The 21,495-nt window shown below is 34.6% G+C and overlaps 4 protein-coding genes across 4 annotated transcripts; 2 read left to right on the plus strand and 2 right to left on the minus strand.

Moving 5' to 3' along the window:
• Nucleotides 1-1,268: 1,268 nt before the first annotated feature.
• Nucleotides 1,269-1,988, plus strand: TRIADDRAFT_57148 (uncharacterized protein; the record flags this gene model as incomplete). The annotated part of the gene is made up of 1 exon (XM_002113179.1): nucleotides 1,269-1,988. The coding sequence occupies one exon, from the start codon at nucleotides 1,269-1,271 to the stop codon at nucleotides 1,986-1,988; it is 720 nt and encodes a 239-aa protein (XP_002113215.1).
• Nucleotides 1,989-3,993: 2,005 nt separating this feature from the next.
• TRIADDRAFT_63310 (expressed hypothetical protein) lies at nucleotides 3,994-6,653 on the minus strand. Its single transcript, XM_002113546.1, has 5 exons — nucleotides 6,396-6,653; nucleotides 5,406-5,499; nucleotides 5,045-5,066; nucleotides 4,467-4,549; nucleotides 3,994-4,362 (listed from the first exon to the last, which is right to left on the minus strand). Exons 1-5 carry the CDS (start codon nucleotides 6,561-6,563, stop codon nucleotides 4,301-4,303), a joined length of 429 nt encoding a protein of 142 aa, XP_002113582.1. The 5' UTR covers nucleotides 6,564-6,653; the 3' UTR covers nucleotides 3,994-4,300.
• A 1,013-nt stretch (nucleotides 6,654-7,666) lies between these two features.
• On the plus strand, nucleotides 7,667-9,535 carry TRIADDRAFT_57149 (uncharacterized protein; the record flags this gene model as incomplete). Its single annotated transcript, XM_002113180.1, has 2 exons — nucleotides 7,667-7,833; nucleotides 9,181-9,535. The coding sequence occupies 2 exons, from the start codon at nucleotides 7,667-7,669 to the stop codon at nucleotides 9,533-9,535; spliced, it is 522 nt and encodes a 173-aa protein (XP_002113216.1).
• Nucleotides 9,536-11,980: 2,445 nt separating this feature from the next.
• Nucleotides 11,981-20,747, minus strand: TRIADDRAFT_57150 (uncharacterized protein; the record flags this gene model as incomplete). The annotated part of the gene is made up of 16 exons (XM_002113547.1): nucleotides 11,981-12,109; nucleotides 12,199-12,299; nucleotides 12,418-12,514; nucleotides 12,605-12,744; nucleotides 12,849-12,910; nucleotides 13,066-13,193; nucleotides 13,267-13,339; nucleotides 14,118-14,302; nucleotides 14,387-14,526; nucleotides 14,605-14,842; nucleotides 14,915-15,037; nucleotides 15,213-16,974; nucleotides 17,071-17,255; nucleotides 17,432-19,819; nucleotides 20,021-20,216; nucleotides 20,542-20,747. The coding sequence occupies 16 exons, from the start codon at nucleotides 20,745-20,747 to the stop codon at nucleotides 11,981-11,983; spliced, it is 6,153 nt and encodes a 2,050-aa protein (XP_002113583.1).
• Between the last annotated feature and the right edge of the window lie 748 nt (nucleotides 20,748-21,495).

The following is a 21,495-nucleotide window of genomic DNA, read 5'->3' on the forward strand; positions in this document are numbered from 1 at the left end:
AGTGCAAATCAGTAAAAATCAGCCCGTGATTGATTGCTTACAGTAGAGTGTTCTACTAGTACTGTACAGTACAATGTACAGTACATTTTGATTCTCGTAGCAGACAAGTACTGTACTGTACTGTACTGTACACTGTACAGTACAGTCAGTACGATTTCAAGGTTTTTGTCGTGTTTACTACCGTCGCTTTGGTTCATGTTGCCCGACAGTTGCTTGACAACGAGGATCAGATGAGTATCACTGCTGTAAAACTGTGCAGGTCAACTACTGCCATCTACTGCACTGTACTCAGTGTACAGTACTACCATAGAGAGTGTTTTTTATACTGTACTGTACTGTGTAGAAATTCTTTTTTTCGCAACTGTACAAATTCTGCTCTGTAAAGTTGTCCCTTTCCCCACTTTTGCGGAAGGAAAGAAATACGCAGGCGCATTCTACCAGGAGCTGAAGTGCGCATCCGCGTTCCGTTCCATTCCGTTGTTCACCCCTAGATTTGACCTACTGTACAGTGTACAGTGTACAGTACAGTGTACAATACTGTACTGTACTGTACTGTACTGTACTGTAGTTTAGTCAAGGTTGGTCAACCGGAGGTCCATGGCTTAGTACAGTACAGTATTGTTGCGGTACTGTACCGTATACTGAGCTATTACGTAATTTTATGAGGTACAGTACGAGGTAGTGCAGTCTTGACAAAAAATAATGTCACACATAATGGTCGAATACGAGTGTTTTAGTAGGATGGTTATCTACAAAGTCACGACGGATAGGGTGACATTGCTTTTGCGCGTCCCGTTGTACAGTACCGAGTGTGAAGATCGGAGTGAACGTCGTCGAAACGTTCTGATAACGTTTTTATGGATCTTTCTGCTCGGTACACTACTTCTTCCTTTATACAATCTCTATTGGGCTGTGCGATGATGTTGGCCGAACAAGTTCATCTCTGGCAAAGGTCACCACCGTCAAAACGTCAAGCCAACGTTAAAACGACCCGTCAAATCGTCACTTCACCACAGCGCTGTAGCGTTTCCAGTAGTTCGTCACCATTTCACGTCACACGTTGTTGATAAGGCTCAAATCGATATCTATTTCTTTCCTCCAGTCGCTTATGGACTTTTTTTTCGCCATTTTTTCTGTTACTTATTGACCGCTTTTTATTTGTACTATTGCAATAGGAAATTGTACAATCTTCATTAGGGTAACAATAAGTGTGCTATAGTCTACTGCATTTTATCGCCCGCATCCAAAATTTGGAAATCGTTGGATTCATGCAATATTTACTCTCGGAACTTTACGACGGCGGCATCTCGCTGTCCAATTCGACCGCTTGTCTATCTCCACCGTTAGACGGCAGTGAAGAAATGCCCCAAGATATATTGGACGCTACTGCCAGCAATAGCTACGATAATGCCCATAAATGGTTATTCACCTACGATGATCAATCGGCAAAAAGAGCAAAAAATGATATGGATAAAAGCAAGAAACAAGCTATGGCAGCCAAACTCAATCGAGAGAAGAAGAAAAAGTATATCTCTGAGTTAGAATGTCGCGTCAAAACACTCCGCGAAAGTGATAAGTTACAACGAGAGAAATTACAATTTGCCAAGGAACGAATCGATAGTTTAGAAAATGAAGTTAGCTATCTGAAAAGTGTCTTGGCCCATGATAGTCAACTTTCCAAGTTGTTAAGAAATATTCCCAATACACCCGATGTGCAATTGGATTCTTCTTTACTCCATCATCACGCGCATACGATTGGCAATCAATCCAAGAGAAAATACAATCAGGACCAACCATTGCCTCCAGTTAGCTTGATTGATGGTGATCTAAATAGCGACGACGATAACATGGCGCCTCCTGTTTGCTGTAAAAAATTGCGTTCTAACGTTCAATCTGCTGCTGGAATATGCTTACATGTGTCTGAACAAAAAGTGACGATTGAGCTATGCTCCGAATGTAGCCGTAAAGCATCTAGTCTGAACCACTAGCTGTTTCATAAAACTTTACTATTATGAATTCTATTTAATGGTCTGTAATGCTATAAGCACTGATTTAGCATAAAAAAAATTTCAATTTGCTGTTAATGTAAAATGATGTATACTTAGAGGAACATCCTTTCACGATTAATGAGTTATAATTATCAAGCTACTGTATTAATGAGGATGATTCTTGTAATACTATAGACGATAGTACTGTATTACAACTGCCTGTGCTTGTAGTAGCCAATACAGTGTAGTGATTGCATTGATTAATCATCATCTTATTAAAACAGATTGTCTCAAAATGGATCTCTTTTGTATCTCGTTTCTACAGATACCCGATTTTCAAATAAGGCTATGAAACTTAAAAATAATCCAAAACTAGAAATAACTAACTGGTAAAGTATTTGCCATACATCAATATAATCATTCGAAAAAGCAAATTTTTTGACAAACCTTCTCCATTTTTTTGTATATCATATTAATGCATATGCACGTAAACGCTAATACTATCGGGCTGTCGTTAAAGACTATTCTAAGCGCGTAAGACTTTAAAGGTAATGCCCACTTAAAAAATCCAAATACTCATGAAGCGCTGGATACGAGTAGGTTAAACATACTGTAAGTAATGATGTTTATCTTATTGTTGGCAACCAATATATTTTATTATTCAACGTTGTTGTGCCAAAGATTGATCATGTTGACGTTGAATTTGTTGAAATCATTTGCGCTGTGATATTTTGACCGATTTTTGTCAAGTGTTGAAGATCCACATTACATTAGTAACGTAGAAATAATGCGACTAGATAGAATGTGCTAGTATGATCAGACAATCTCAGTAGGATATGCTTTCTGAAATTCGCATACCGTCTTCATGATGTCGATGTTATTCATGTATATGGCGTTATTTTTGCCGTCGTTATTATTCATAATGATGATATACTCGTGTATATATATATATATACGGGTATATATACGCGTATTGCGTCTGCATGGTGTAGCCATCGACTACTAGAAAAGTATTAGATTTTCTCTCTGGTAGTCCTTGGGGTAGCAATGACTACGAAAATTGGCCCTTAAATCGATGCTGTATTGTGTATCAAATCTATGAGATATCCCAGCATACATACGCATGTTTAATTAAATAAGACGGTACTCGTGCACTAGATAGATGAAAACACCAGTACATTATACTTATTTGACCTTATGCGGTATAAAAAGTGCAGTTAATTATACAATACTATATATGCCGACGCAGATACATACTGCAATATATTTGAATGCAAATGAAATGCTAACAGTGTTCGATCTTGCATGCCACGCTGCTGAGCAGCAGATATCGCAGAAATTAATAATAATATTAAGAAATGAAAACAAAACTGCATTGAACTGCAGTAGATTAACAACTTGGATGCCGTATGAAGTCATACGAATCTTTAATCACTAATTTAAGTAACAGTACAACGCACATGAATTGTACTTCAGTGCGTAAATCTGTACTTGATCATCCTCTTCCAGGAGTCCCCCCTCTCTCTTTACGCATTAATCGGATTTAATCCTTACGATATGCATATTAGGAACGATTAATAAGATCCGTGTAGAATCTTCCCATTGTTATTCTATAACGTTTGCCATATATCCTGATGGACTTTTTCTTTTTAAACAATGATTATGTATTTTGTTTTTTACAGAAAATAAAATGTATAACCTGAACCGAACTATTTAGGAGTTGTTTCTTTTTGTTTATTGATATGCTCATCCTATAATTTTAGGTCATGATGAACGTAGAAAATGAGTTGATAGTACTAATTACCCTACCCGTCTTCTAGCTGTCTGCCTAGTTGAGGCTATAAGTATTCGATAACAACAAGTGAAGCTTAATGTTATCATGTATTATAATACTGTATTCCAAATTTGCATTTTGAGTCTGTACACTTGATGGATAAATAAGTGGAGAATTTTAGTGTACAAGTGTCTATAAATCATCATCCATTCCTTAATCATAACTGACGAAGAGAAATTTATTCTATGAGATTTTTAGTCAATTGTATATCATCTCAGCAAATAAGGCGGTTTTAACGGTTTTAATATACGAATATCATCGCTTACACAATTTCACACATTTCTACAATCAATTGTAATATTTAGAGATCGATGCAATGTCTCTATTTGAATCATACAGGGCGTAATGGATTAATTAGTTTGCACTGTACTCCAAATCCTATCCATCACCATGGACACATGGAATCATATTATGGAGGAATTACAATTTCCTATTTAAAATTGAAGTGTAATTTGCTTAAAGAGCTAATATCAGATAATTAAAGCTCTTCTTTCCTATCTATCTTGATCAATTCAACTTCAAATACCAGAGTAGCTCCACCTAGATAGTAAATAAACTTTTTACATTTAGGCATTGGAAACCCTTGTTTTCTGTTATAAAACGTTAGCTATAAATTATAAGATGCATCTTTAATAGCAATTGACCTGGAATTTTAGGAGGTGCACCAGAATCACCGTATCCTAAATTTGGTGGGATGATAAGTCTCCTCTTTTCTCCTTCACACATTCTGTAATAAGTGCAGTCATTACGCTTAGTAGAAATTTTTGGCTCGAAGCAATGTCCTATTCTACAGGTGGATAGCTTGAAAGGACTGCAGTGCATATATACGCGTACAACTAATTAACTTGATAGTAGACTATTAGTAGTACAGTAATGCGCATATAATGTGTTATATACGTATATCCATCCTATTATCGAACATCTTTCTCTAGTTAATAATAATATTACTATCGATATTGATCACTACCTTTGAAGGTACGGTAAAAAGTTTGAATCTATTGGTACGTTATATTTTTATATGAGAAATATGATACAGTCGCGCAGACGAGTAGTTACAAGATTTAAGAGAGCTTACACATTACAAAGTATTCAAGGTCCTCAATACTTAGTGCGCAAATTACGTTTTTATTAACTAATTTTATTTCCATAACCATTTCGTTACTAACGTAATATTTATTGTATAGAATTTGCTGTGATTTATTACAGGACTATTTGATCTTACCTCAATAATCCTTGGTCCCAACCTACAAACAATATGCAATGATTGATTAATGATTTGGAAGCAATACTGTAGTTTTATTAAGTGTATCAATGAAACCATAAGCATTAAGTTCGATGATGCAGTAAATGATCTAGCAGTTGATCAGCAAATTTAACTGTAGTTGGATTATACTTTTTTACGTAAAGAGCTTCTAAACACGACTCTATAGTAACTAGATCTATTACAATTTTCTAGTTTAGCAATGACATATAGAGGAAGACTCGTCAGTCTCGTTGTTTACATGTAATTTGTATTCGCCACTTCGTAGGAGAGAGATAGAAAGCACTACAATACCAAATAGTGTAATAGTATATAAATTTACCTTTTATAACTTGCCCTGCACCTAACTTGAATACAAATGGATCTCCACGCCCAATGCTGCTGTCAAATTCTGTACCATCTTTTTTCAGAGTTCCCTAAATACGCGTATGTGTTAATGATACATAGCTTGAAACAGTCCAACAAAACGTTGTGAAAGATATTACTCCCAAAGGACAGTACTGTGCTATGAGAATGTGTGGTTTCTCAACGTTGTAATATTGTATAAAATACAAGAATTCAACATCAACGCATTGCTGTGTTCTTAAATTGGTTACGCTAAAATTGTATGATTACTAATATCCGCAAAGGCTGCAATATTTTTCAACTACTGTTTCAGTCTGTACTTATAAGCTTTTCATGCTGTCAAGTCCATTGCTACGAGTACTGTACAGTATATTAGTGGACTGAAGTTTATACACAGTATTTAAAGCGTGCAGTACTGCTATCCATTTCAATGATGATGGCTGATGACTACCATGAGCATTCGTTGCTGTACGCGTATGTATATTTAACTTAGTCAGCGCTTCCAGACGACGATTAGTAACACGCTTGATGATCTATTACAATAAAAAGGAAAGAGTAGGTCTTGCAAGTGTTGTAGTTCTTCTATCATTCAATAGACTGTCTTTTCCACTGTATAAGAAGTGGTTGCTAGCTAGAGCATCCTAGAACTTTTGTCCGTTGATTACAAAGCATACTAACCATTCATCGTCACTATTTGTCATTAATTCTTCCATGATTATATAATATTACAGTCAAAGTACGAGTACGCACGCAGTATTATTGTAATTATTAATTCATTATTTGTCCAAGTCTTTATCAAGTTTATCTTCCATGCGCAAAGATGGCGTTACCCTTATGCGTGTTTGTTGGTTAATGAATTGTGCGATCAATAATGTTAGCAATTTTTCTTTTCATATCATAACTACTGTCTAGTACATAAGAAGAGGCTGATTAACCGAATGGAGAAGTTAACGTGCTTGCCAATTACCGTGTAGTGCATATGCAGAGTATCTCCTTTTTTAGATCGGATTTTACAGTCGGGGATTCTCTTTTTAATCCCAATTTGCAATTTGTCTTCAGCCAGGCCTGTATCCAAGAATACAGCGACCACGATGAATAGACAAAGGATCCAAGAGATGCTGCGTTTTAAATCCATTCGTTATACGATTTAACGGTGGCAGAAAGAATTCTTCTAATCGTCGAGAATGGGTTAATGGACTCTCTCGACAGCGTTAGCTTTTAGTCTTCACTTGAACTAGTCAGTTAGAACTTCGAAGGTGCCTGCAGCCAGAACACTAGTTGTACAAGGTACAGTACAGTAGCTCATTTTCGGGCCACCGTGTAGTACAGTTCAGTATAGTAGGATTTTCTTCCTTTGTTACCTTCATGGACTACAGTGTACAGTGTACAGTATAGTACTGTACGCTACAGTACATCAAACTAATGGCCAATGAAAGTGCAATAAAGGCTTTTTCGCGGCCATTTTTGGCATCAAATCAACTTAATTTTTTAATATGTAGAATTCAATTTTAGTTATTGAAGCACGGTTAAAAATCCCTTAAAATAGACGAAAAAATAGAGAAAAATTCAATATTTCTAGAGTGAAAGATTTTACTGCTAATTCAGCTTTAGTGGCCGTAAATGACAATTTTAAAAATAGAACATTAGGATGAGTATAAGCATTAGACATCAGAAATCAACTTGATTTTTTAATATGTAGAATTCAATTTTAGTTATTGAAGCAAGGCCCAAAATCCCTTAAAATAGATAAAAAAAAATAGAGAAAAATTCAACATTTCTAGAGTGAAATATTTTACTGCTAATTCAGCTTTAGTGGCCGTAAATGACAATTTTAAAAATAGAACATTCCAATGAGTATAAGCATTAGACTAAAGAAAAGATAGCGTTTGTCGCAAGAAATGGTTGATTGGCTTAAGAGTGTGCTGTTACTCATTAGAAAAGCTTGTAACAGCGAAATGACTCGCTCTGTAGCCTATTCAATATCTTCATATATCATATAAATAGAATGATAAAACTTCAAAATTTGGCACTTCTTTCTATGGATACGAAATAGCAAGTGCTCTATTTTTAGGTTTTAACAGCTTTTAGACTAGGATTTTGCATCTTCAATTTTCTTGATTGCACTTTCACTGGCCATTACTGTACAAGGAAACCTTTAAGCTTCGTACTGTACAGTACAGTACATCTCTGCTTGGTACTGTAGTGTATTGTACTGTACAGTACTGTACTGTTTGCCAGATGTACTGGATCGTATCGGATCGTATCGGATCGATCTTGCCCCGTCCAGTATTACACAATAACGCGGTTCAGTTCAATTTCTCTGCCTTTCATACCCTTGGCGGCCATTTGCAAACAAGGCTTAAACGTTGTGGGAATCCTTTGCCATCCATCATGACTTCGTCGGCGTACGTATCCAATAGCCTAGCCTTAGAATAATACAAGGATCATGATATTGATTGTATATTTATTTTTTTATCTTGGCTTTGAATTTTCATCCTTGTTGAAAGATTGATGTAGCGTACCTTCGTCTTGATACCCATAGTCCAAGTTGTGTAGTTAGGACGGACTAAGGTAGATGACTTGCCTTTGCAAAATTGCAGGTAGTAGCATTTAATAGGGTGGATAATCTTTGTCACAGGGTTCGTTGGCGCAAAGATGGAGTACCACTACCTTAGAATAGATAGAATGATATTAATTGTACGCTGATTTCTTATTTCGGATTTGAATTTTTATCCATGTTGGAAGATTAGTGTTGCGCACTTTCGTCTTCTTACCCATAGTGTAGTCGTGACAGTCTAAGGTGCATGACTTGCTTTTGCAAAATTGCAAGAAGTAGCAATCAATAGGGTGGATAATCTCTGTTAATGGGTTCGTTGGTGCATGGATCAAATAGCCTTACCTTACAATGATCATAATGTTAGTTACATACTTACTTTTATCTCAGCTTTGAAGTTTCATCCATGTTGAAAGATTGGTGTAGCGAAACTTCAATCTGACCCATAGCGTGTAGTCATGACAATCGAAGGGAGATAACTTGCCTTTGCAAAATTGCAAGTAGTAGCAACAAATAGTGCGGATAGTCCCTATTAAAGGGTTTATTGGCATATGCATTCTTACCTTAGAATAGTACAATAATCATGATATTAATTATAGACTTATTTTTATCTGCGATTTGATTTATAATCCTTGTTGAAAGATTAATTTACCCTTGTGTAGTAGCTATGACAAATCTAAGCTAGTTGACTTGCCTTTGCAAAATTGCAGGTAGTTGCAACAAATAAGGTGGATAGTCTCTGATAAAGGCTTCGTTGACGCATTCATTGAATAGCATTGCCGTGGAAATGATTATGATATTAGTTGTGCTTCTTTTTTATCCATACTGAAAGATTGAAAGTTTTATGTAGCGCACTTCCATATTCTTACCGACAGTGTAGTGATGACAGTCTAACATAGAGGACTTGCCTTTACAAAATTGCAGGTAGTAGCAACCAATAGTGCGGATAGCCCCTGTTAAAGCTCACTTATTAGAGATAAAAGATGATGGTTGTTTGTAATTTTCACTTGTTATGTTATGCTATAGACTAGTTTATTAGCTAAGATAATTTGCTCAATAAGACTCGTAATAGTAGTTTCCTACTTTTCGCGTATGGAAAGCCCTGTTGTAACCACAATTGAATTTTGCAACTTGCTATAATTTTAAATAGCTCATTGTTGATTTCAATAATAATCATAATTGGAATAAATCCATGTAGGCAAAAACCTAAATCTGAGATGACGCCAGAAGAGCTGGCCAAAGTGGAAGAGGAATTATTTAATACCGGCCCTTTATCCATTCTAACACAAGCTGTAAAAAATAGCGACCAAGTATTGATTAATTGCCGTAACAACAGGAAGATTTTAGCGCGTGTCAAAGCTTTCGATAGGCATTGCAACATGGTATTAGAAAATGTCAAAGAGATGTGGACAGAAACGCCAAGGACAGGGAAAGGAAGGAAAGCTAAACCTGTCAATAAAGATCGTTATATTTCTAAAATGTTCTTACGTGGAGACTCTGTTATACTAGTATTAAAGAATCCGCTAACTGCTGCTGAAGTCCCTGATAAATAAGCATCTATTAACTTATGTAATATTGGTTTCCGTCCTTGTGACTGTTCTATTCATTTTTAGTTGATGTCAAAATTATAGCTAAAAATGTCGGTTTTATTTGCCACTTTTGTGTCTGTGTAAAATACGATGGAGCACCATCAAGTTGATATTTTAATATGCAATTTCAATCATGCATAAAAAATATAATGTAAAACCGATATCACTTACGGACTGCTTCAATACGCACTGGATCTTATCCAACCGTTTCTCTATTGAAGCCATAGTCAATCCTTAATGATTTAGTCCAATATGTACAATTCCAAATTATCCTGGTAATGCTACGGTATTGCAGATGAGTTGGCAATTTTTTTTGTTAATAGCATGAAGTAAATATTTTGTACTTGTATTATGTTCATATTTTGTAAGCCAAATTATTAATTACCTATCCTTTCAGCCTGTATGCAATCGCCAGCCCTGTACTTGTACTCAATTTTCGTTTACTGTAATGTAGTGCTTGCTTATTCTATTTCGATCAAAGGTGTACCAGGTAATGAATACACCATTAAAGATGCTACACTCTTGACCTTATTATACTTATATAGAAGAGGTAATAAAATAAATCAATCCAATTTTGTCCTTTCAAAACTTCAAATTAACCTCTTGTGTTACAGCTATATATACCCTTAGAATATGCTTTCAAAGTCATGCAATGTATAAAAACTCATAAATCATATGTGCATTAACTTTAATTGAGACAGTTTATTGTTAGTAATCTTACCGATTGCTATGATTGTTTAATGCACTGAAAGAGTAGAACGGTAAAGGACTTGCAATCCCTTATTGGAATTGAACTACTCTTAAAATACTACATAATACAGTATTATAGGTATAATTGTTAGGATAGACTCGTCGATTTCATGTAGTGCATAGTAAGGTAAAAGTTAACAATTCGTATATGTGTATTAAACTTCGTATTCTTATTACTTGAGATACCGCCAGTAGATTCTAGGTTAGATTAATTTGGTGCTATTAAATACTACGTATTTTCCGCCTCAATCGTAAAGGTAGAAATATCCTCTTTATTCTGTAGTCAAAAAGCTTTTGTCATCTAGATAATCATATTTTAGTTATTAGAAATGATATAATTCTGATCATAAATTTGAAGTTCGAATGAAGTACTTAGCTAGCATGTACTTTACGATACTCTTCCATCATGACCTGATGTTGACATATAAACGATTACAGTCTGGACGCTGAGCAGTTTATAAAGTGATTACAGTCTGGACACTAAGCAGTTTATAATATTCTAGTCATATAAAAATGAAAACCATCTAATATCATCGTTAAAGAAATTTCTTACCAGGCAAGGAGTGCAAGTACGCTCATATATTACTGTACTACCAGGCTTTACAAAAATTATTACAAGTATGATTTTATAGGTGATAATAGTAATTAACATATATTTCGATCATTTATTAGACTCTTACAAAGTAGATTTAATCTATAACGTCACATTAGGGTTTTTTTGATATCAAAGATTCTGTTAATTGATCGACGTAATATACAATTGAGTAAAAAATGTATAAGATTGGTCCAAATATGTTTGCAGGTTGTAATAAGTAGCAATGACATAGTATTATTACAGGCTGATGATGGAACTGTACAAAGTGGACGCGAGTTACAGAAAACGTCTAGGATTCAAAGTATATAAACGTTCAATTACAGAGTGTCAAGTATAAAATGACTTTCGCTCAACTAATTTTTAATCAATGATAAAGTTATTTGAATGCATTTCTTTAAGTATTAACTATACATCTAGTTTTTAAATCACGAGAAATTTTAAGTTTTTGTTTCTGTATACTCAGTTTATAATAACATTAAGTCAACCAAACCATCAGTAAGGGTAAACAAATTGAATATATCATACAAAAGGATAGTGAAAATATACAAATTTTGGCCGCACTATAAACGAAACAAAAAAAAACAACTTATATGAATACGAATTTAATTATGATAACCATATTAAGCTTTCGATCTTGGAAAAACTCGATAATAACTAATTCATTACTGAAATTCTAGTAAGTCGTTAACATAAATATAGTATTCTGTAGACATTAGGCCTTAAAAATATACGCGAATTAACTGAAGGAATGCGTGACACTTAATAAAATTTTCTGAAAGGTATCGAATTCCTATCTTTGCCAATAAAAATTAGTGTTTTGTAATACTATATCGTGAACAATATAAAAATATTAGTCATCTGCAGAATATGTAGTTATAATAGGTACTTATGAAATATAATATGTATTTAATTAATTAATTATTGATATAAATTGAGTTAATTATATCACTTTATAATACTCGTATAACCTACACGCACGTATAAAATGCTCACAATCAAAAGAAATGTGATATCTAAAGAGATATTTTTCAATCCATAGAATAGGCAGGTATAATCAAAATTCTCTATGCTATTAGACCTATATCGCCACTGTCACTTCCAACCAATACCGTCTTGGTGAGTGGAAGGGCAGCAATACTCTTCACCGAGCCTTTCATGAAATTTGAATGCAGCTTATGACATGTATAAGTTGCCTACCATTCAATAACGATAACAACTTTATTACACATCAACAAGTTACAAGGAGAAGTACATTATTATAATAACGGATACTTTGTATTACATTTTCGTCCATTTCCGAGTGAACACCAAATTTATTTGCTTGTGATATTGATAATATTTGATCTTTATAGGTTGTAAATGTATGTACCGGTTCGGTTTGCCCTAAAAAATTATGATTAGTGTAAGGGCATACACTAAATAGCTTTAAATTTTATTTTTTAATAAGTATCGCAATGTTTTCAATATTACTATCCAAGAAATGTTAATTTTCTATAAATACCTCGTAATGAGCAAACCAATTTACCATCTTCTCGCCATGCACAGATTTTATGATCTCCGGATGATGATAGAAACGTACTACTACCAAATGGCTTAAGCTAAAAATAGAAAATCCTCTTTATGTCAAGTTAATGTAATGTTTTAAAATTTAATACAATCTAATTATAGTATTAGAGGATTAGATTTACACTCAGAATATCTCCACTATGAGCTTCCCATCTTGCTTCAATGAAACCAGTTCTGTTATCTAATACTGATATTTTACCAGAGGCAAATCCGACAGCCACAAAATTTCCATTATTACCAGAACAGATACTTTTAATAGCATCTAGAATTATGTGAATGAGAAATTGTTTTCAGTTTCTGAGATAACTACAAAAAGTACCTGATAAACGTAGATTTAAATACTAAAATGAATTAATTGATTATAACCAGAATCCGAAACCGACGCTTTCCAGTCATATACTATATTTCCACTTCGGGTATCAATAAATCTAATGCAATATTATTTGAAAAATATTTAATAAAAGCTAGATACAATATATTAATTAATTAATAACTTATACTTCTTGATTAAACTGGCAATAGAACATCATTTAAATATTTTGATTAGCGATCCGTAAATTTAAGCTTTATATGGTCAATCTACCTTAAATTGCCATCTATAGAGGCTATTATAAGAGTTGTCGACGGTGACGGTAATTTTGTAAGTGAACAAGCTGGCTTTTCCGGCAATTTTATTTCACGTAAAGTTTTGCCTGTCTCACCATCCCACACCTATGAAATTTTAATACTTATCTAGAAGAGTGCGCTAAAAAGTACAAATTTATAGTTTGTATTTAGGACTTACATGAACAGCACCTCCATCGCAGGATACTACTTTCTCGGTTAAATTTAAGTAATCAACAGAGATGATATATCTGCTATGGTGTGAATACGTTAGCTTGCTTTTACAGCGATAAGAACTGTCTTTGACATTTTCAATTGACCATAGTTTTACTGTTTTATCACGACTGCCGGACAAGAAATGCTTTTCATTATTGAAAGCGTACAAACTTCGGACTGGCCAAATATGATCTAGGCAACAAATAAGGCTTCAGTATAAAGATTCTTTACCGAAAAGACATTATACTATATTTTATCTAAATAACTATATTAAAATTTTAATTTTAAAAATTTCAATTACCCGAAAAAGTTTGTAGATGCATTTGGAGGAAAGAAAATTTGCCACGAGTTTGAGAACCTTTTAATAAGTTTTTACATTAGTAAAAAACTCAAATCATATTGTAGGAACAAAAAATTTCTGAAAAAGAACTTACTAATTTGATTTTCCCAGTACGATAACCACGTACTACTTAAGTGATGGCGCTCATCAATATGAATATCACTAAAATTTGCAAGTGCGGTATATTTCTAAGTTGATATTTCATTCGACACGATAGTAACGTTACTTGAAATAATCTAGCACTATCAAGAACCCACTATCGTAATTTTATGATCATAAGTTTATGTTTATTACCTATTCTCTCCACCTGATGGATCAAAAGTATTCAGCCCATTCACGCTTTGTCTACTATAGTTATATTCGGTTTAGATAGTGTAAGTGAGAATAGTTTCATGCATAGCACGTTACGTAATAAAAAATCTCTGTAAGTTAAGGTGAATATTACAGCAGGATTTAACTCATAATTGTCAGATTACCTATTTGATTCTGTGGTACTCAAATCTGGATTGGGATCGTTTTTGTTTGCAAGTCGTTCATCATATGACAGTGCTAACTGCCATATTAAATCATGGTTACATAAATTTTCTCCAATAAAAATATCTCCGATAAGTTTACAAAATCCCACATAGGAATAATATGCCATAGATGCATTAAAAACGACCTTTCATCAAGATAAAGCATCAGTAATTTAAACGATATGTACGCGATACATGCAACTGAATGCTGAAAAATGATTCCTCCTTACTTGTAATTGTGGAAGCGATGGACAGTTATGGTCCGATGAATCAGAGAATCCATAGTTTTTACTATCTTCGTCGGCAATATAGTCGATTCCTTTATGTTCTGATATCTCTAATTTATTAGGAATGTAATCTACAGATTCACCTGAAACATTCATTGTTATGATTTTAGAGCTTTGGTTTATCATTATTGATATTATCATAGCAATAGCTAGTTACCCACCATTTTCGAGACCTTTCTGCTCGTTGGAATGAACCCGATCAAAACAAGAAAAATAAAGCTGTATAGTATCTGCAAGTAAGTCACGAGCATTATCTCGGCCTATTCGTTCACCGATGTATCGTAACACATTGATCATATATTGGCATATACCAACTCGAGCAATACCACCACCAGGAAACATTAATGTACCAGAAGCAATAACTTTTATTAACGGCTGAAATACTACCAAGGCTAAAGACTATATATAACATATTTATGAATAAATATCTACAATCGGATTAGGCGAGAATAAATAAGAATTTTTTCATACCTCAACATTCTGCAATAATTCCTTGTTCTTAGTGTACGGTAGGCAAGCTCTAAATAAGAGCATAGAACCAATTAATCCACCCTCGATCTTCGAACTTAACCGCTTATCATTTGCATTATTAATCTGCAATTAAAGATATACGTTAATGCCACCTCGCCTATCTTACATTACCTTTCAATCATCTTTAAAGTAATGTAGTGGGATTAAATAAGCGGATTTTCTTGCGGAATATTATTAATACAGTTACAAGTAAATGTATAGTACATAGAATTATGCACTTATATATCTGCATACTTACAGCAGACACAATAGCCGGAACATATTGCTGAAATAATACGGAAGGCCCGTACACTTTACAGATATGGGCTAGCAAATCTACCAGATATCCGTACTTAATGGTCTCATTAACATTACTTGATCGTATATACGTATCTGTAGTATCGCTCCATACGTAGCCTGATGGTAGCAGTCTCAGCGCTTGATTTGCAATATATCTGCCCGTAAGAATTGGGCCCATAAAAGGAATTATTTCTTTAAGTGTTTCGACAGCAGCTTGACATACTTTAGATTCAGTAATGTTTTTTGCGTTATTAGAAAGACTACTAGATTTTCTGCTGTCTCCATCCGAAGCTCTACTATCTACGTGATACTTTTCATTTTGAGTGGATTTATGCTTATCTCTTTCGCTACCAGAGAAACTATGTGACCTAAAGAGCATTCCATCGTCACTGTCAACAATTTTTGGATCCGAGGGAACTGTTAATGTATCAGAGATTCCTCGATTTGGTGGTTCTTCAGTGACTTGCAGTTCCAAAGAGGATCTGTCTGGTCCCTCTTCTTCGCTGTGTTTTCTTACAGTATCACTTGGTGGTCGATTTTTTTTGTTACTACCACTTAGGTATGATACGTAATCTATAGCTATTGAATTGCGTCGAAATTTAGTTTTCCGTGAAGCGCTAGATTTTCTAGAGGATGAACTACTTTGTAGAGGACTTTCAGTGTTCGATCTTTTCGGACCAGGTCGGCGAGGATGTCGATTGACACTTTTGACATTATGAGGTAGTGACTCAATTAAAAAAGGGAGAAAATTTTCGATGTATGATTGTAATCCAAGATAGTTAATAAGATTCATAGTAAAATGAATGTTTAAAAGATGAACATGATCTTCCACAGGAATTTTAGATTCAAACAATTTTAGTATTGGTTTAACAAGAGATGCATTGCTAGTTTTCATACCCATGTGTTTGCCAAGAATATTAAATAAATGATATGCCGCCTTATATTTTAATTCGTTATCCTCAAATAGGATCATAATATGAGGCAGTAATAATTCCAACCCTATGGAATCTAACTGCGACATTAGTTGTGGAAGTTTCGTTTGACAAAGTTTTACTATTGCTTGTAACTTGCCTCTAATAGGGAATCGACTTGCCTCTAGCGGGAATCGACTTGCCACTAATGGGAATCGATCTGCCTCTAAAGCTGTAGCTAAAACACTGCCAGGTATTTCTTTTGATAATTTTCTTAAAATACTACCAATACTATCCTTTTCTCCTTTTTTTGAGCTGGTTGACAAACCCTCGTTGGCCTCATCTAAAATAGGTCCACCAGTTTCGGTCTGAATTATATGCTCGGGAGTAGTATTTTGATTTGGTGTATTACCACCTCCAACGGGAACTTGTAAGGATACAGCAATGTTATTTTTACCACTCGCATGTACGCTATTTGTCTTACTATTAGAAGGCGTTGAAGAAAGGTTAGCAGGCTGATCATGCACAGGTTTATTAGTTTCATTGGCTTGATATTGATCAGTTGAATTAGATCTAGGTTTTCCTTGACTCGTATCTGGACGATTATTTATAGTCTGGAGTTCACAGATAAAGGCATAAAGATCTTTAAAGTAATCTGGAAATGAAAATTTTGATGTACAGGAACTTATCATCAATGCCGGTGTTACAATGGGCAATCCATCATCGCTAAATAATTTTAATGATGATTCACTCGAATTTTCAGTATCTTCGCCTAGCGTCATTAATTCGTGAATGACTTTACATAATGAACTACGGGGATAAAACGAAAGCAGACGAAAATAGATGTTATGATACGCAATAAACTTAACACAAACCTGATCGTACATAACTATATACAGTACTAACCGAGGCAAATTAGTAATCGAATTACTGCTACTTTTACAGATTGCTTTGCAGATCTCTCTCCTTTCTTTTACGTCTAATGTTGGCGATAGCATGCGTAATTTGTCAGAAAAGAGCATCTCTCCCAACAAGAAACCTAGTGACTTCATATCTTCTGTTATGAGATGGTCCAATGACACGGCTCCAGACTATCAATAGTTTAACTTAATTATAATCTGACAGATGCTGACGTACAAATCATGACTTAACAGTAATAAGACGAATTCATATATCTATGAGAATTCGAGCGGCGTTGTTTTAGAATAACATTAAGGTAGTTTGATCAAACGGTAAATTATACTGTCATACATATCTAATAATTTACCTTAGTTATATTCGAGGATTCCTCTTCTTTCTTTTTTCCTTTAGTATCTTTCTCTTTGTCCTTATCTTTATCTTTATCTTTATCTTTTTCTTTTTCTTTTTCTTTGAGTTGCTTGGAATCTTGCGTTGTACTATTAGAATCCGTTACGTTATTCGTTCTTGACATTTCTTCATGGCCTAACTTAAGGGACTGCGCTAAACATTTCTTCTTAAAGTGAGCCAAAGATTCATAGTTATCTAATATCTCTAATGGTTCAAATCCATCGGGTAAAAGGATCTGGCCAACCTTCAATTTATTCTGAACCTTAGAGTCACTATCATTACGTTGTTGCCTAAAAAGTGATAGGGGAGATCTTAGTTGACTCTTTAAACTCATACTTGGGCTAGATTCTTGATCTGCAGTATGAGCTAGTAAATGTTCTGGAGCGTTAGTGCTATCTATTGAAATTTCTAGGACGTCATCATTTGTTAAATCGATAGAGTCCTGCTTTGAAGAATAACGTCCAACTCCATCTTGTGATGATTCGTTAGCTTCAGATTGTGACGAAGCCTTAGATTGATTTTTATTACGCAGTAAAACATTAGCAGCTGATGCGATACTATTGGGTGATTTCCATTTAGGATGTGGTTCAGTAAACAATTGAACAGTACCATAATTCATCGGTTTTTCATGATTATCAGCAAGATGCAAGTGCACATTTTTAGCTTTAACAGCAGCTTTACCACTTAATTTATATCCAAATATAAGGTCAATCCAATGATGAAGTCTTTTACTAACGTGTTCTCCGTCTAATAAATGTTTATGTCGACGCACGAAATCTTCCGGACTAGAAGCCCAAGGGTTTACTTGTAAATCAGGCATATCGGTATGAATCGATGTGAAGATTGAAGGATCAGTAAAGAATTCAGGTATGCATTCGTCAGGAGTCCATTCTTGTAATTTTTGTATCGTTGAGGGGTATTCTGCGGGTACCCATTCTGAACGAACATACTGGCATAGAACAGCACGCCGCATTCGACGTGCTAAATAAACATGGTAAGTAATCTCTGACAAACCATCAGAGACATGATGACGTACGTGTATTCCACTGTCATTTGAGTTATTCCTTCCCGAGGATTCGTATGTCGCATCCAATTGTCGATCTCCTTTATTCAAGCGAAATTTAGACTTTTTAAGGTCGCGCCAAGAGCTATCAGAACGGCTAAAATCGACTACCCAGGGAAGAATAGGATGATTATTGGGATCACCAAATCTACGACCGGCCAATCGATTCAATGCCATTAAATAGTCAAAATTGCTAATCTTGTTGTTAGTCCAATTGGTCACCAATTGCGGTAGATCGCACATCATATCGGATAATTTGTTTAGAAGACGATGCTGATATTTCAATGATGTAATTGATGGCTTCTTATTTCCAAGCTTCTCAGAAAAATTTAAAAGTGTTTGCTTCGCATTTTCTAAAGCGTGTTGATTATTAACAGCTAAATTCTTATTCGAGAGTGTCATACTTGTGACGAAAGCTGATCCTCTTCGCATAGTTAATTTATCTTTCGAAGGGATAGCATTTCCACCAATCGGAAGGCGTGCGCTAGGCGGAGGAGTTGGTCCCGAAACTTGCACTTTTGCTGGGGTAGGATTTCCAACCAGACGATTAGCAAGCGCATATAGATCATCTGCAGTTTCCATATTATCGTCCTTTTCACGTTTTTCATCAATACTGGTTGCATTAAGAGTATTTGCAGCCTTTTTGTCTTCTTTACTAGGGATAACCTCACATCGAAATTGAAGACCCGATAATCGAACCCAATAATTTTCATCGATTAAAACATCTTCTAGTGAAAATTGACCGACACCAATGCCGCAACAATGATACGCATGAAGTGCATTTAATATTTGATAAACAATAAATAACGGCTTAGAAAGAGAAGACGTTAGCATAGCAGGACTATACATTACTACATCTCGTAATGTATATGAGGCATATGGTTGTATAAAATAAAATGCTTTTTCTGTTTCTAAAGCACAGATAATAGGCAGTAGATTTGCATTTTGAGTATTATTTAGACTAGAATGGATTACATGCTGTATTTGTTGTATATGTTCTTGTTGGTGAATATGTTGTTGAAAAGAATGCTTCAGTCTTTGAAATAGGTTGGTACGGACATCATCTCTTTCTTGCTGATGTATTTTACTTTGATGCCAGCTTGACTCGCTATCTGATTCAGCTTCACTCTTATCGACCGTTATGTTGACAGTAGGAACAAGAGTCTGACTATCTCGTCTAGCTCCGTCGACAACTGGTGCTGCTGGAGTATCTCCAGAATTTCCTGTAGTTGCGCGAACAAGTTGTATACCATATAATCCAGATAAGATACTTTGTATTAGCTCCTGAAAAACGATACAATAAAGGAATATTCTAAAGTTCTGTTACTTCGTATGAATACACTAACAAATGAGTTATTTTATTTCACGTTACATCAAGATAGCATATCTTCTATTTCAAATAATTATTAATGAAAGACCTCATCAATTGTTTATTATATGTTTTATTTTTGTAAGGGCAAATTTAAGCCTATATAATTTTATAACCTTTAAAGGAATTTTGATATAAGTGCATGGTGATACAGCTTCAAACGAGATATTTTTGCAGAAGTCTTGAAAATAGAGACATGCCAGTAAATGAGTGGCTTTGTTGATATAACTCATAACCTGTGCATAGTTTGCGTTTCCTGGTAGCGGCTCAAAGTTGTTTAATACCATTGCCGAAACAGGAAGATTGACTTGACTGCAATAAAAAGATGTAATCATTACATAGTTATATAGTACTGTAGTTTAACTTTTAATAATATTAAGGAACAGTAATAGAACTACTACTTCAGGGTATGAGAAAACTGTTCAACAGATCAAGATAATTTGATTTTACTTGGTATTCAATACATGTCAACACCATAAAGAAACATATAAGAATAACGGTAAGTAAAGATAATATTACAATATTAGAAAGGCATAACATTTTACGTTGCTAGCTCTAAAGTAAAATTGATTTAGTGCAATTAAACTAATTCATACTATTTATATCATAACATTAGTACAGCAATGTAACAACATACCAGGGGTCAGCGATGTTTTCCGGCTTTGCAACAACTTTAATACATATTTTTTTCCAATGTTTGGGCAACCTTGTTTGTGATGGCTGAAGCTGTAGTTTCCGTTCATACATTGTAGCATCACTATCATATTTCCGATCATGGATTATCCCTTTGCACACATTGTCTAGCCATTCTTCGTGCACCTTATAAATTAAGGTGAAACACATATTCCGTTATGATTTGTAATATAGTTCTTTACATTTTTGTCAACTTTAGTACTTATATTGTAGCTTGTTAAAGACTGCTTGATAATAATATTATTACATGTGATCATAGCGTACAAACGTCACAAAATATATAAGGGTACATGTATGCAATACGATTAGCAGATCTTACTCCTTTTATAGCTAGTAACTAATTAATTAAAAATGAATTATTTTACAGTAAAGTAGTCTATCGTACGCAATAGGTAAGTATTCCTATTACCATGCAGGTAACTCTGGTACCACGTGTAGTAAAATCAAAACACGGGCGAATATCGGCGCTATAGATATTTAGGTCTTTCTCGATTAAAGTAACAGCATCTTCCGTACTTAATGTCTGTCCCATTCTTGACAATTTCGAAAATCTCTCTTGAGGCTTTTAGTTCCAAAACAATTGCGACACTCTCAAGAAGATTGGATCGATTACTGGCATATTACTTTGCAATGACAAGGGAAAACATCCTTTAAGGCTTTTCCTCTGTCTTTTTCGATATATTAAAGAACTGATTGTAAGACTACCGTAGAAGAGAAAGATACAACAGTTGATGAGTACATCGATACAATGGTTTCAACACTATTATGCTACATTGATATCATATCAAAATCGTAATAGTATTGTTGTAAGCCAAATAATACAATAGAGCGTTTAGTTAGTAGATATCAGTTGGTGAAAAGAGTATTTGAAAGGTAGACGACACTACGATAGGACATT

Source organism: Trichoplax adhaerens, genomic scaffold (genome assembly GCF_000150275.1).
Source record: "Trichoplax adhaerens TRIADscaffold_6 genomic scaffold, whole genome shotgun sequence".
Lineage (NCBI taxonomy): Eukaryota > Metazoa > Placozoa > Uniplacotomia > Trichoplacea > Trichoplacidae > Trichoplax > Trichoplax adhaerens.

What these genes read in the sequence shown, in the direction of transcription:
- TRIADDRAFT_63310 (XM_002113546.1), bottom strand. Translation starts at nt 6,563, where the DNA reads ATGGATTTAAAACGCAGCATCTCTTGGATCCTTTGTCTATTCATCGTG. An exon ending in TGCAGGGCAAGTTATAAAAG is followed by an intron (nt 5,067 to 5,405) that starts GTAAATTTATAT and finishes TATTGTTTGTAG; the next exon opens with GTTGGGACCAAGGATTATTG. An exon ending in TGCACCTCCTAAAATTCCAG is followed by an intron (nt 4,363 to 4,466) that starts GTCAATTGCTAT and finishes TTTACTATCTAG; the next exon opens with GTGGAGCTACTCTGGTATTT.